This window comes from Cajanus cajan, chromosome 5, assembly GCF_000230855.2.
Source record: "Cajanus cajan strain Asha chromosome 5, NIPB_CcT2T_4, whole genome shotgun sequence".
Lineage (NCBI taxonomy): Eukaryota > Viridiplantae > Streptophyta > Magnoliopsida > Fabales > Fabaceae > Cajanus > Cajanus cajan.
In genome coordinates this window covers 10,559,963-10,577,268 of record NC_138521.1, presented here as the reverse complement: position 1 = coordinate 10,577,268, position 17,306 = coordinate 10,559,963, and the positions used below count along the sequence as shown (strand labels likewise).

General features: G+C 27.5%; 1 protein-coding gene across 2 annotated transcripts; it reads right to left on the bottom strand.

Moving 5' to 3' along the window:
- Positions 1 to 201: 201 nt before the first annotated feature.
- Positions 202 to 13,328, bottom strand: LOC109816396 (putative trehalose-phosphate phosphatase 3). Of its 2 annotated transcripts, none has more exons than XM_083074911.1 (10): positions 13,075 to 13,328; positions 6,854 to 6,986; positions 6,464 to 6,604; positions 6,253 to 6,324; positions 5,972 to 6,097; positions 5,767 to 5,823; positions 5,184 to 5,288; positions 5,012 to 5,089; positions 4,790 to 4,930; positions 202 to 1,711 (listed from the first exon to the last, which is right to left on the bottom strand). In XM_083074911.1, the coding sequence occupies exons 2-10, from the start codon at positions 6,947 to 6,949 to the stop codon at positions 1,688 to 1,690; spliced, it is 840 nt and encodes a 279-aa protein (XP_082931037.1). In that variant the 5' UTR covers positions 6,950 to 6,986; positions 13,075 to 13,328; the 3' UTR covers positions 202 to 1,687. The 2 variants fall into 2 exon arrangements, with proteins under 2 accessions (XP_082931037.1, XP_020236993.1); XM_020381404.3 differs by lacking the exon at positions 202 to 1,711 and adding an exon at positions 4,036 to 4,405 and having other exon boundaries at positions 13,075 to 13,319.
- Between the last annotated feature and the right edge of the window lie 3,978 nt (positions 13,329 to 17,306).

The window sequence follows — 17,306 nt, the reverse complement described above, 5'->3', positions numbered from 1 at the left end:
ATTAAATACCTTAGCCCAAAATTAAAAACTTATGATCTAAAACATCCCATAATACAAGGGTAAAATGGGAAATACAAAAGAAAATAAATCCTATGACTAAGATACCCCAAAATACAAGGGTAAAATAGGAAATTAAAGACAAGGACAAAAATAGGAATAAAAATAAATGCTATAAAAGCTTAGGAGCTAAGGCCCAAAAGTAGGCTTAGTCCTCATGTGGTTTTTCAACACTAACTCATTCCTCTTGCCTCCTTCAATATATCACCTCTTGGTCTTCTTGGCCTTAGTGTTATTCCATCACTAAGGTACACCTTGTTAGCTGGTTACATCACTGGTATGCGGCCTCAGCGGCACACCTGGAGTTATATATGTATATGATGCATGTCATACATTCATTATTTCATTGACTCAACATTTGACTTATTACATAATTTCATTTAGTACATCATGTCATCATTTTTCATATTCTCATAATCATAGCTTGTTTCAATAGTCCATTCTTATGTCTCATGCCATTTGTGCATATTTCACATAGTCATGTCATAATTATTCCTCATAAGGTCCGCACAGGAATCTTTAGAGAACATTCTTATTCATATTAAAACTTATTTATTTTTAACATTAATTACAATTATACAACTCAACATCAATCAACCAACATCATCTACTAGTCATTACATTATATTAATCCATTTCAACTAACTCAGCATACAACATCATTAACCAACATATAGAAGAATCCCATCTCCGCGCCCGGCGCACTCGAGGTTGCGCCCAGCGTGGTGCAACCAGAGAGTACCTGGGGCCAGCGCGCCCAGCGCGAGCATGCCCACGCTCGGCGGGACTCAGCCAGAGATCCCAAGGCTCTCCCGTGCTTGGCGCAACACCAATTGTGCCCAGCGCAGGCCAGGCAGAGACTCCAAGGAGTCTCACGCGCCCGGCGTACCTAACCCAGCGCCCAGCGCGAGGAGGTAGAGACCTCCCCTAGGTTTCGCGCTCAACGCAATTCAAATTGCGCCCAGCGCCCACAAGGCAGAGACTCCCAAGGAGTCTCACGCCCAGTGCGACAAGGGTCGCGCTCAGCGCAGCCTCAAGAACCCAAAAGCAAGTTATAACAAGTATCGCGCCCAGTGCGGTCCAGGTCACTCCTAGCGCGGGCCAACCAGAGACCCACATTCTCCAGCATGCCCAGCGCACTCATCATTACGCCCGGCGAGCTTGGCCAAATGGGGTCTCCTGGTGGCCATGCGCCCAGCGCGATGAACAGCGCTCAGCGCGAAGCTCAGCAGCAACACTCCATTTTCGAAAAATTTGACCAAAACCTGCATAACTCAACAGAAATCCAACATGCAAACCATTCAAGTTACCCCATTTTAGATTAAAGGCTCAAAAATACCAACCTTTTTCACATGCAACCATAAAAACAATCAAGAGACCCCAAAATCTGTCAAAACCCACAAAAACCCCAAGACTTCCGATTTTCAGCAATTCAACAAAAACAAATCATCAAACATCAACCGATTTCAACAGTTAATGAGCTTACAACGATTCATTCTCAACTAAAAATAAATCACAAAACTAACTTCCCTTACCTCGGGCAAGGTTCCGAGCTTCCGAGAAGGAGATGACAATGACGGAAGAGAAGAAAAGGGAAGAATTGAGAGACTTGAGAAGGCTCCGCACAGCTTCAATATAATCTCCTACTCCGCACCTATGAATCAATTCGGCCACCACCAAGGAAAAGGATCCACGAGATAGTGAGGAAAGAGTGAGTATAAGAGTTTAGAAAAAGAGAGTGAAGGTGGAGTTTAGGGAAAAAGAAAGGAAAGGAAAAGGGTTTCACAACCTTGAAAGGACAAGAGTCTTCCATATTATATCCCTACCTAATTAACTAATGTGATCAATCATCCTCAACAATTTTGTGACTGCTGTCTTCATTCTTCTACCAACCACTCATATTAATCCACTTTATCATATATTATTTCATTCCTTAAAAAAAATAGGAAAAAAGGATACATAAAAATAAACACCTTTTCTTTTTATCTAAATATATAGTTGAGATAAATATATTAGTAGGAGTAACTTGTGAAAATTTGTATATATTATGTAAATAATAAACTCGCTTACCTTTAACTTAATATATTCCAGTTTTATAGTGTATTTTATTTAACTGACTTCATATGATTAGGTAGAATGTTATTGTTTTTTTATATAAATATAGCTCGTTAATTAAAATTAAGTGTCACAAAAAAGATATTACATATGTCAAAAACACTTAATAAAATAATAAACACTTTACACAATTATATATAGCACATATTATTATTTTTCAAAAAAAAAATCAAACTAATAATAATAAAAAAGTGAAAAAAAATAAAATAAGAAAATAATTTTACAAGAAGAAAAATAGTTAACAAGAGATTTTAGAAAGCGAGAGTTTCAACAAAGTAAAATAGAATGAAGTGTTTTTAACTCACAACAAAAAGAAATGAAATGCATTCAAATAGTAATCGTTGAGACTCAAAGTGGACTACTGACAAAAAGAGTTCCGAGACTTTTTGGGCTAGCTTTTCCAAAAGGTCATTATTTTTAATTAATATTTCTTCACAAAATATAAGCTACTTATTTTTTTTTAAGGACTTTTATATCACTGTGTTTAATCCAATTTTTACTTATAAATAAAAAGTAAGCTTCAAATAAGTTGGGCTAGATGTGATAATTACTATCCAAACTAGTTTTTACCCCTTATTTTTGTCTTCTTTATTTTATGAGATAAAAATAAAAAGTAAAAATATAATTTAACTTAAATATTATTAAATTTGAATTTATATGTTATTTATCTATTATAATGTTATGATCAATATTACAATTTAACGGTCACAAATAAATATTTAATAGTTGGACAAAAATTATAAATTTTAGAAAATTAAAAAATTAAAAATTAAAAAATCTACATTACAAATAAGATATTATAAGAGATCAAGAGTACATTTTTTTTAATTTGATTTATAAATGAAGTCAATTTAACTCAATTCAACTTATTTATACTTTTTATGAGTTTCGAATAAAAGGATTCTAAAAGCATTTAACATGTAACTTAAATATACTTTATCAAAATTCATAAATAAATATACTTGAACATTGAGTTCTTTTATTTATATAAATTGGTATTCAATATTTTCTTATTTATAAGAATTGAATATGGGTATTAAAAGAATTTATAATATTTATGTATTTTATTCAATTAACTACGCTAGACTCAATTGATTAATATGAAATTTACCTTTGAATATATGATCTAAGAAGTGTCAGTTTACAACACTCTCTTTAAGTTATTTTTAATTAAAATTTTTGAAATCATAAAATTATGAGACTGACTCATTAATTGAGAACAGAGTCTTGTAAAATTTGTTTTTTTTTTATTTATTACAAATTTCATCTAATAGTAGAAAATGTCCAACATACTGTATTAGATAGCAAGTCATTTATTATGAGAAGATGAACTTAAAATTTGATATAAAGAAGATAACATAATGTGTTTATCCAATTTTAACTTAATGTTTGGTAAGTTGATAAAATAATATAAACTTAGTATTCTATTTGTTTATTTTATCTCTTTCATTACACCCCATCTTCATTATTGTCATAATTAGTGTTATCATGACCACAATTATTTTCTTATCATAACTCCTATTATAAGAGTATTACCATTATCATTATCATAATCACTATATTGCAATAATTATGGTTACTCTCACCATTAACAATTTTTACCATCATTATTTGCATCACCATACCCATCTCTCACCACTTTTTCCGAGAGTAATTTTATCTTTTTACATAAAAGATATATTACTATCCACTATGATATTTAATATATTTCAAACACAACATAGAGTAAAAGATTATTTTTCTTATGTCATTTCCTACTTGTCCTATGCATCCTTGTTTTGTCTTAACCAATGAGCTCTCAAGAAAGTACATTTTAATATATCAGAGTAGTCGAAGCAAAAATAAATTTGTGAAAATAGACCCTTATGAACCAGTTGTACTTGATAAATTAAAATCTATGAATCAGTTGCACTTAGTAAAAATCTAAACAGTTGAAGCACAACTAGTATGTCTATAGAATCATTTTCTGTTAGTATGATCCTCTTGTCTCTGTCCTTTAAAAAAAATTAGGCCAATTTGTCAAATTTAAAACCAGCAAATTAGCCAACAATTCACCCTTGGTTTATTCCTCTCAGGTTTAATTAGTTTTCTGTAACAGGTTCTTCTTCCATTTTGCTAAACGAATCAAGAAAGTCAGCACATCAGTGGGGTCACGCAGGGAATATGAAGCCTCAGTCTCCTTTGCAACTGAAGAAACAATAATTGGAAAACCACGTCCAATGTGTCTTATAACCTACATGCATTACATACATCCACACAATAGATATTTGAGTATATTAAAATCTATAACTAGTAAATATTACCATATATTGTTCAAATTAATCAAGCTTCTAAGAAGGGAGAGAAAAAATGGCAGTAATTAATATATTCCCCCCAAAAACTAGTCACCAAATTGAGAAAAAAAAATAACAGTTCTGAATGTTCAACACTAAACATTGTTTTTTTGTGTCATTCAAGTGCAGATTGCGTATACCAGGAAAGTAACTTTTATAATAATTACTTTAAAAATTATATCTGAAATTATTTTTAATTAGTCGATAATACAATTTTTTTACATTGATCATGCATGAAAATTAAAACATACACAAAATCAGGCTTCTGTTTTAACAAATCGTACCTTGAAAGCATCTTCATCTGTTCTGTCATCTCCAAGGTACATTGGAAGAACATTGTTAAAGTTGTCAAAGCGAAGAGATTCAAGCAAATACCTAAGAGCACGACCTTTGTCCCAGTTTACATTTGGACGTATCTCCATAACCTGATCAAAGATTTAAGGTCAAGTTTTAGAATCCAACATTTTGTATTCATCAATAGCAAAAAAAAAAAAACATACTGGTACCTTTCTTCCTCTTGATATGTGAAAACTGGGGTAAGCTTTCATAATAGACTCCACCATTTCTCTTAGAACACCAACGTCCTATAATTTGGTGAAGCAACGTAATTGCATAGGCTTATATTATGAGCCTCATATGTTAATATTAGATTTGTTAATCTAGTGAGTATGTTAATACCTCATCATTTTTCACACGCCGGTAGTGTACAGTGACACAGAACATATTATCCTCAATCATAGAGCCCTCTATTCTTGCTGTGTTTTCTTTCAAAACCTTAATTATCTGCAAGAAATAAATGAAACATTCATGAACAGAAGTAATTTATGAAGAGTCAATTATGTTCACATCTGGAAAAGAAAATCAAGTCACAGTTTAAATATTAGACCTCTACTTTATATGACAAACTTTGTTAATGTTATTGCTAAACATTCAGAGCTTTAAAGGAAGTTGAATGAAGGAGCTTCTAAAATATTTGTGGTGTATAATTTGATAAAATTTTGTTTATTTTACTTTCTTCATTAATCTAAGAGTAAATAATCTATAATATATACGGTGTAAAAGGTCATCTAGTTACAATTTGTACATATTCAATAAGTTTTTTTTATAACTTTTATAATAATTATTTTAAAAATCATACCAACAATAATTTATGATTCACTGTCGTGTGAAATTACTTGAGAAGTTTATCTTTGTTAACTATGAATGTAAGTGAGACCAAGCTACTCGAAGTGGTTTTTCATTTTGACATAAAAGGAATTACCTCTTGGATTGTTGGTAAAAATTCTTTTGCTGGATGAAAGTGAACAACATCATTACCCTACAAAGGTAACACACCTAGACATGAGTGACAAAGTCAAGTTGTCACAAGCATCATTTAATTATCATTAAACTTCGTAATTGAAATCTGTGTTTTGTCCAAACAATAGGCACAACTATTGCACTAAAAAATGCAAATTTATATAAACCTTTTCATCAAAAGCCTTTATCTGATGCTTCTGATCTTCACATTTCGAAGATCCTAATGGAGTTGATATATCCATGCCATGACTTCCAGCATAATAAACATTCCTTAACTTCACAAATTCATATACCTACATGTCAAAAGGAAAATAAAGGCACTGAAAACTAGATGAAAACAATAGATGCTACTCAATAAGGGTTGTCTCATGTCTACATAATAGATGCTACTCAATAAGGGTTGTCTCATGTCTACATAGTGCACTATTCTGTTGAGTGAGTGGATTACCTTATCTTTGCACCTTCCACTAACAATGGCAGTGGGAAAGCAATAAGCAACTTCACGAACAGCTGCGCGCATCTACAAAACGCAAACCATACGGCATTGACAACTAAGTCTTGAGAAAATCAAAGCAAAAACTACAGAACTCAGGAATCATCATAAAGCACGACCACCAACATATGTTGTGGTGTTTGATTATCCTATGCAAAGCACTCACAGCATCACTCATGTAAGCCTTATCAGGGTCATCTACTATAGGTGAGAGTGTTCCATCATAGTCCAAAAACACAACAATCTCTTTCTCTTCAGCTATGCTCATCACTTCCTCAAAATTGTCCAAGGCAGAAGGATGCTTTCCCTTTCAGCCAGAAAAGTAATAATAACAATAATAATTATTAAAAGCAAGAACCAAACAAAGAGGCCAATATAAATCAATGTCAGCATCATTGGCCATTCAGATAGATATTACATCATATCACACCAAAGCATAATTGGTTGAAATCTTGCAGATAAGTTATAGAATATGAAAATAAGTTTAACTTCCTAAGCATATATCATCATTAAGTATTAAGTAAATTCTTATAGGGTATGCAAGTTTTAAGCATACTAGCCAGGAAGCATAACACAATTCTCCATTCTCATCCTTTGTAGGTGAGATTGATTTCATGTTTGACTGCGTTGATGGTGGTGATAAGTATCCCATCTGAGATTGATTTTATGCAGAAACTGAACCTTGCTACCTGCATTCAAGTGTTTGTGAGACAATTAATGATGGAAATAATGTCTTACTTTTAATATGATAATATCCAAGCAATATTTTTGTCATTAAATTTGGTTATGCTAAGGTTTCATGGAATTAATTAAAGGGAACCCTGAGTCTGAATAAGCACTAAATAATTAAAAAAAAAAAGAGGGAAATTAATAAAAACTAAACAAAATGACACTGAACAGGTATAAACAGTTTATGCTAGTTGACCGTTAAAAGAAGAATGTAGACAGTTCACAAGGCTTTTGTTTTAAAAGGGTGCCTTTGGCTTTGAACTTTCTTATTGTTCACGAAGTGCAAAGAAAGTGATGAAACCATGTGATACCCTTATCTTTTCAGAAGAAAAAAGAAGTTCCTTATCTGCAACTCAAGCAGTCACATTCTGAATTAGTTTCCACATGAACTGCGAGAATTAAATGAATAAAAAAAATGCATGTTCTTTTTGTGGCTACAAATCCCTGTATCAAATTTGTGGGATAAACAGGTTTTAATCACTAGAGACATAGGAAATAGGGAATGCAGAAGAGATCAATAGATCATATATAAAGAGGAAGAAAAGCTGTGATTAATTTATAATGAGTAATGAATGTTCTTTACTAATGAAATGCCTCTAATGGAACCTTATGTAAACCAATTAATGTGGTAGGTTATATTTGGAAGTATCCATCATGTATGATTCACATGCATTGGTTTCTAGGAGAGTTTGTCACTGAATTTTGGCACAACTTAGGACACAAATATTTCCTCTAAACATTGATCTTGGAATGGGAAACAGAAAGAATCCCGTATCTGTCACGTAATAATTTACATATTTAAACAAAAATCTCAACTTAATATATTCAAGAAAAATGTAAAGTCGTATATATTTAGAGTTATATACACACATGTGCATTATGTACATTTGAATTATATTGCTTAATCTCCCACCAACTGAGGATTTAAATATTTGTCCATTTTTTTATCATAAACTTTACAACTACATTATTGATCATATGATACTACTTCCAGATTAATTCTAATAATAACCCTGTAATCGATAATATTACTGAAACCAAATTTACCAGAAAATGAAATTCCATAAATGAACAGGGGATTTTTTTTGCCACCTTATTTATAAAAATCAGAGGATTGAAATGTTGTAGTACAACATAAAAGGAATTGGAAAAAATTAAGAAAACTATATCTGACAGCAAAATATGCATATTTAGTATGAAATCGAATTGACATTTTATTAATTAATTTCATATTTATAGATAATATTTTAAAAAAATCAAATGCATTAGAAATTTCTTAATTATTGAAATTTCTAATTACAATCCACCTAACATTCTCATTACTTACAATTCATTTATTTCTTGAACTCTTTATTTGTTTTATTTTTCTTAAAACAAAATCATTGGTTTACATCTTCCATATTAAAAGAAACTATTACATTTCTGGAGCATCACATAAGTTTAGAAGTTCAAATATGAATATATTGGGAGCAAAATCGTAACAATTTAAGCCTTCAATAGTTTCTTGTATTAAGGTTCTGTAACCAAAAGTTATCTGAAACTATATTTTCTCATATCTTGCTAATTAGTTTGATAAAGCTAGAGATAAAATTAAAAAGCATTTAATACCATTTATTAAATTATTCAAATTGTTTATAAGAATAAAATAATAAGAATCTTGCTAACTAGTATTTCAAGAAGATCGTTTATGGAATCAATTTTTTATTATTAGAAATCATATTAAGATGCATTGAAAATTATAGTGGGATCTATTAATAATTCCTTTTTTAAAACTCATTCTTTATTCTCAGTGTGTGATAAGAACATTGTTATTGTAAATACACAACTCTTATTGTAAAAGATTCGTTTTTATTAAATGATTTTTTAAGGAAATAAATTTAAAATAAAGGATATTCACAAGTCTTTGCGAAAAATAATGTAGGTAAAGTAATAATTGGCAACACATAAAATCAATAAAATCTAAAAATACAAGCAATTCTAACATGTACCCTAGAGTGCAATTAATGTGAAGTTTTAAACAAGATCTTATTGATCAAACAAAGACTCATATTTTCAACTATGGGAAAAAAATAAAAAATAAAACTACAACCACAAATGCATCCTTTCTGGCTAAAGATTCAGTTGCCCTTAATATATAATATGATATCTTGTGTAAAGAAGATCGTGTGATCTTTAGGCTATTTACAAATACAAATTGGTTCTGTTAGTTGTACCTATATGCATAGTTATTCCTCCACTTAAAAAAAAATACTAAAATAGAAAAATTTAAGGGTATATATGATGATGAACCCTTAAATTAAATAATTTTAAGTTTATAATTAACCGATGAGGGAATTATATTGTCTTGTTTTAATGTTTGAGATAAGCTATTAACTAAAAATTACACCACAAAAATCGAATGAAGAGGCACTTCAATGCTTATCGATGCCTAAAGATGTGTATAAAATGATGCAATTATAAAGTTATTAAATAATAAAATTTAGCTTTTATCCTTTTACCTTTTTAAGATACATGTTTTTTATTAATTCTATAGATTGACTAAGTGGTTAGTGATCTGGTATTAAATATGTGGTAGAACAAAAACTTCTATATAATTAATTATGCTAACATGTCATTTCAAGTAATATATTTTTCTTAATTAATATAGCCAAGTATTTAAAATAAAAATTGAATAAATGAGAAACATATAAGAATTCAAAAATAAATTATAAAAGTTGAAAAAAGAATATAATAATTACTAAAAAAGGCAAAAAAAAAAGTAGTTTTAACCACTAAAAAAATAAACATAATTAATAATTGAGTTTTTTTTATTGACACAAAGAATATTTATAATTGATAGTTAGGACTAATTCTTTTCTAGCCAACATGTTTCCCAACTATCTTGATCTTGATGTTTATTATTAAAAATTGATTGAAAATAACAAAATGGTTCACACTTAATAGAATTTTGAAATTTTGGAAGAATGGAACCGGTGGAAAACATAAATTAATTCGACAAATAATTGAGGAAGTTGACAATATGCCATCTTATCAATCATCTTGACTTTTAGTTTATGTATAAATTTAACATAAAAAGTTAAGAATTAAAAGCGTTGTGAAATATAAACATTATTTTTTATTTCTTCATATATATTTTAAAAAAAATAAGAAATATAAACACTTTTTAATATATATATATATTTATAAATTTTGTGGCTTTAGACTTTTTACTCATTGCTGTTTTGATTTTCCAGAGCTAATTCTATTTAAATTTTTTATACAGTCAAATAAAGAAAATGTATTTAATATGTGAACATTATATTCTTAAAATGGTAATCATATGAATATATAGAATTTCACATTATTAACCTTTCTTTTATCTTTTAAAGCATGAAGTCCAAGATCCTTTGAAAATGTCTACGATCGATCAGCACATCTACAGACGCAAATAAGAATTTTAAAGTTAAGCATTCATTTATTTAATAATATTATGATTTAAATATATTTTTAGTCCCTCAAATTTAGAGTAATTCTGTTTTTGGTCCCTCAAATTTAAAATTGTTATTTTTAGTTCCTGTAATTTTAAAAAATCTTATTTTAGTCCTTATATTCAAATTTTGTTAAAAAATTTATTAAACATTATTGCATAAAATCTACCTATTAGTATCCCTATCAGTAAAAATATCACATTAAATCTAGTTAATATTACATAACTGTATTAATTAGTTACTTTCAAATATGTTATTGGTGACCTAAAAGACTAAAATAAGATTTTTGAAAATTATAAAGACTAAAAACAATAATTTTAAATTTAAAAAATTAAAAATAAATGTATCTTAAATTTAAAGAACTAAAAATATATTTAAACATTTAGTGTTATTTATCAAGTGAAATGAAGTCTTAAATATTCTTAATTACCATACCAAACATTAGTGAGCAGCTTTAATTAATAATCCCGCATTAAAATATCTATATATAAAAAAGAAAAAATCTAAAACAATCAATAGCGAAATCGAAGGCAGCGATTGTCTTCTTCAAAAATTCTTTGGTTTCACATTTACAAGCGTCTTTGAAAGATGTTGCGATTTGACATGACCTGACTAAACATTTGTATTTTTCTTATTCATTGACTAAACAATTTAAGTATTAATTTAATATATTATGAATACAAATTTCATATTCACGTGGCCTGAAAAAATATGTTTTTAATACACAGATATTTTTTTATAGAAAAATTCTAGATCCTCCGAATTCATCTTCCAAAATTTATTCCGAAACTTTAAAATAATAATTTAAATTATAAAATATTAAATTAAATAATTGTTTTATAATAAATTTATTAAAAAGTAAGAATATTTAAAAATTTTGGAGGGTGTAATAGCAACTTTTTTTTTTTCTAATATGAAGGAGGTTGGACACAATTTTTATTTTTTACTAAATAAATTGTTCTAATAAATATGTATTTGAATAAAAATTTAGTTCCATTCAATTTACTTTTATTTTAAAGTAATAATTTTGTTATTTTTTTATTTTATGCATTGAAAAATTAAAATACACATTCCAATGTTTTGGACAACGAATTCTTACAACTACTTAACCTATCAGAATTGATTTCACATTTACTAAAGGAAAATGATTATTAATATTTAATAGTATGAACATAAATTGACAGTGCATATTCTTTGAGACATGATTGTTCAATATAAAAAATTTATCTAGTTAACTTAAAGCATCCAATCCCCTAATTCATTTGTTTCAGTTTAGTCACAATTCCTAATTCATATTATATAGCAATATAATATTATAAATAGTTAGCTTTTACTTTTCTTTTCTTTTTTTTCAGAGTGGGATATCTTTCATGACATCTCTATATTTTTTAGATGGACTTTTATGGTGTTTTTTTTGGCAAAATTTGATTTCCTATAAATTATAATACAGGGGAAGGTTTACACTTTACACATGAAGCTGAATGAATGGCTACGCCTTCATTAGTAATAATATAGCTAACTTTTCATAAAAAATAAAAATAACTGCATTTTTTTAAAAAATTAATTTCACATAATTAAGGTTTTTAACCCATTACTTTTTTTTTATATCTATATATAATCTACGTAGTACCCTAAAACTTAAAACTAAGAATTAATCTATATTTGTAAAGATAATTTTTATTAATAAAACTATTTTAATATCGATAATAATTGATTTAGAAATATCAAATCGACTTCTTATGATGACTTGAATAAATTTTATAATTATTAAAGCAAAAAACTTGATTTTATAATTCATTATTCTTCATTTTCCTGAGATATCACTATAACATCGAAAAAATTATATAATTATGGTTTCAACTAATTTTCATATTAATCAAATTAGCAATGATTTATGTTTTATATCTAAATTGATCAAAGTTTAAATTTTCATCTTAGATATCAAATAAAATAACTTGAAAAAGAAATATTTATTTTGTGTGAACTCATAATCCTTGATAATTACTAATTACAATTTATATCAATATCACAATTACTAAAAAAAATTAATTTTCATCTAACGGTAATTAAGTTTTTTTTTTAACTCATTACTCCTCACTTTCCTGAGATATCCCTATAATTATGGTTCCAATTAATTTTCACATAATATAGTTAATTTTTTTAACTCATTCTCATATATTAAATAAAATAATTAATGTCATGTAAAATTCTGTAGCCCCGAATCATAGAGTAATTTCTCCTCCTCTTTTATCATTGTGTAAACCATCACATTTATTATTTTCACTCTCTTTTCCCCTTATTTCTCTCTTTTTATTGATAAGTATAAATCCCCCAAAAAAGTGCATGATCAGTTTCCTAATTATCAAATTTTAGCAGAAAAGATGAACAATATTAAGAAAATTGAGATGGATGAAAAAACCAAGGCAAAGAAATAGACATGAACAAAATGGTGGTGGTGGAAAACATTCATTGGTGACTTTAGCACTAACATATGTTTATATGTTTTATTTGTGTCCATGCTTCATCGGAAAGAGAAACAACATCATAATTTAAACTTGAAGAGGACAAAGAAGAAACTTACAGAGAAGAGAGTTGCAGAAAATCTTGGTCAGAGTGAGAGATTTGGCAGTTGAAGAGCAAAAAAAACCAGTCTGGGAGAAGAAAAAAAACGGTAACACATAGATGGAGAAGACAAACACAAAGTAAGAATGAGAGAGTGAGAGAAGAAGGAGAGGTTTATATAGGATGCATAACGTATATATGTAACGGAATCTCATGAGTCACGAATTTCATTCGACATTGGTGTCTTGTTTTGTGGGGCAGTTTTTTTTTCTTCATTTGTAGCCCATAGTAAAATGGGGTCCTCTCTACTCTCACTTTTTTTCCTCTTTTTCTTAAATACATTAAACTCTTCCTTTTAACATTCAATTATGGATGTGAACATACAAATTTTATTAAGAAAAAAGTATTTTTTATGGAAAAATTATAAAAATATTTATTGTTATAATCCAAAATTTTCATTTTAATTAACAAAATAAAATTAAATAATTAATAACATTTGATCAAAATGAACTCATACATTTTCATTCAATTTGAATTTTAATTATTTTAAAAACTAAGCTCTTAATTATTGGAACAAAAGAAGAGTAATTTTTATGAAAGTATTGGCACATATAAACAGGGTTGGATACCAAGTATTTAATTCGTGCATTAATTATATAGCATGTATAATTAGTGTATGCCATATGATGATATTCAAGAAGTCATGTCGCTAGTTAGTTTAGTTCTTGAGTTTAGATACTCATTAATTATTAATTTTTGAATACTACCTTAAATTATATTTATGGATCAAAGAAAATTAGTAGACAAATTGTAACGGTATGATTTTTTTAAAGCATGGTTAATGTTCTAAATTGTTAATTGAGCATATAAGGATGTGATTTTTATTGATTAAATATTATTTTAATATTTGATAAAATTGATCTTATTACAACAATACATTAATTATATATATCTTTTAATTATATTATTGATATATTAATTTCAATCAAAAAAATTTGAGTAACCCAATATTACTGGGATCTCCCATCCCAATTGAACTTAAAGAAAAATGTAATTGTATATAACACTATAAAAGAGATTCTTTTATTATATATCAATTTAAATAAAATATAATAAAAAAAATAGAATAATAGTGATTGATTTATAATTAGAGAATATATGTAATTTATGATATAATAAAATAAAATTTAAAATGTGCATACTAAAATTTTGTATTCTTTATATATGCACGCACAATCTTGCTTCTCTAAAGTGATGAAGATACACTTTAAAAAATAAAGTGAAAATAATAATTATTAATTAAAAATTTAACAATTGACATTATAATTAATTTTAAATTTTTTTAAAAAAATTTGATTTTATCACAAATATTAATCGTTGATTTTTATAATCAACAATTATGAGTAAACTTTATTCTTTAAAGTATATCCCTCAAGTGTTAAATTCATGTGTATTAATTTTTTTATAATTTTTTTCTTAAATTATTTTTTAAATATAATATTTAATCATTATCTCAATACTAGATAATTAACTATTAATAAAAGAAATTATTTTACATATAGTATATGAAAATGACTTTTTCACTATTACAATTTTATAATTTAGTAAATAAATTATTAAATTACATTTTGATCTTTTTATTTTAAAATAGAATTATTTAATTAAAAAATACAGATTTTAGTCCTCCATCAAATTAATACTTATTAATTTTGAATTTTTAAAATTTAAATTCAACTCATTTAAACGACTAAGTCTAATATTAATATTAAGTTTGAGTTTATTTATTTAAATAAAGAACCAAATTTAAATGAATAAATCATGAGCCAAAATTTGAATGATTGATAAATAGTTTCACTCATTTACATTTTCTATGTGTATATATATCCGATAGAAAAATATTGTGCAAGTTGCGACGGTGCAAATTAGTAAATATACATGAGTTATAGAAATGAACCTTTGGGCCTATCAACATATGGACATTTGATAAAATATCATAGTAGAATAAACTACGTTAATTTATTTAATGGTACATTAATATGCAGTATATACATTGGACTAGATAGAAGTTTAATTTTTCCTTCAGGATTTACCAAATTTATAATTCTATCATAATTTTAAGAATGAATAAGATAAATGATACAATTAAATATTTTTAAAATTTTATTTTTTATGTCTACAAAATCTTATATTATTTAGGGATCAAAATTAATGATAATTTATAAATACTCCTTCCGTTTTTTATTTATAGTCGTTTAAGGTTTTGCACGAGACTTAAGAAAATAATTGATATTTTAGTTTTCAAAAATATTTATTATTTACTTTCTTATTCTATCCTCTATTTTTTCATAGTATTTCGTTGGAAACATATTGCCCTTTTAAATGTAACATTAACTTTACATAGGTAGTTGAAAAAAAAATAGGTAGACATTATAAATAAATAGGCACATTGTTCAGTAAACATAAATTAATTATCAAGGGTAAAATGAGAAGAAGAAAAAATTAATAAGTCATTGATTTTAGTAAAATGACAATGAAAAAAAATGACAAATTCTGACAAAATGACTATGAATAAAAAACGGAGGGAGTATTTTCTCTTTTTAACTCATCGGGATATCTTTTAAAGGATAAAATTGTAGCATTCCAGTAAGTGTCAAAACATACAATACTTTATATGCAGTGATCTTAACAATGTTAGCAGATTACGATTAGAACATTGACACTAGACACCTTTCATTCTTAACTCACCAAGACATTTTTTTAAAAACAAAATCATGATAGTCCAATGAGTGTCAAAACAAATAACACCTTGGACACGTTGACCTTAATCCTAATAATGCCAATATACTTACTGTCAAATCATTAGGTTGGGATTGCTAGTAGAAGGGGAATTTAGGTTTCCCATTAACATGGAAAAAAAAAATCTAACTTAGGATCACTAAAAAAGTCAAATCTTTTTTTTAAAAAAATTCTTCCTTAAAAATTTTATAAGATTGAGAAACTTTTTTTTTTTTAAAAAGTCCATTTGAATGGGTGTCACTCAATGACACCCAATTATATGGAGATTCACCAAGCTTCAACCAATAAAAGTCTATAAACTTAGGCAAAGTCAACTTGATATTTAAAGATGAACATAATACTTGAAATGCACGAAGAAAACTCCAACTATTTGGATATAATTGAATGGGAGCTACATTGATCCTATTCAGTTACTCACATTCAAAAGGAGACAAAGGAATTGAAACCCTAAGATATTTGAAAAGACATTAGTACACATAAGTATAATGAGGTGGAGTTGAATCTGCAAAAAAGACATGCTCATCGAGTTGGCAAGGTTCAACAAGCATTTGGTTCAATAAGGACCATGGACAAATCGTCACTTTTTTATGAAGTAAAAGTTATATTGACAAAGTTCTAAATCTACTCTTATATTTACCAATATTACCCCTTATCCATTCATATATAGATCAACGGGTGAGAATATTTTTTATTATTTCCTCAAACAATACATTTCCCCCTTTTTTATTTTAGCTTTACCCTTGTCTAATTATTTCTTGCAAATTACCCTACTTGAAGATTTTTAAAAAATAGATGACCCAGAGGGGCTAAAATGAGTGTCACTACTAGAATTTCTCTTATTACATGCGATTTTTCCTGCGAATTTTTATGAAAAATTCGCAGAAAACATTGTTTCTACAAATTTTTCTGCGAAATTTTATTTGCAGGTAATACCTTCGTGAATAATATATTCTTTGCGAATTTTAAAATTCGAAGGTAATTTTCCTGCAAATTTTCTTGCAAAAATCTTTCGCAAGAATGTTTCCTACGAATTTTTTCACAAGAAATTCTACAAGAATATTTTTTACGAAAAAAATTAAAGAAATTACTATAAATTCTATCAATAATTCTTCAACTTTCAAATGTTCACAATGAATTCATCCGAAACATTTGTTTTCATGTCTCCAACATGTGATACATAATCTTTTAAATTCTAAGATTGTAGATTATAAGCCTAAAATTCAACCATACAAATCAACTTGTAAGGTAAGTGTTGCCCCAACTTATATACTCTTTAATTGTTTTATTTTCAATCAGTGTGGGACTTGAAGTTTTTTTAAAATATTAAACTTATAAATTTAATTTTTTTTTTATTTTTTCTGCGGGCTAAAATTTGCAGGAAAAGTCACCTGCAAAATTTTTCTACTATTTAGTAAACATTACTTACAAATTTATTTTTGCAAGAAAATCTACAAG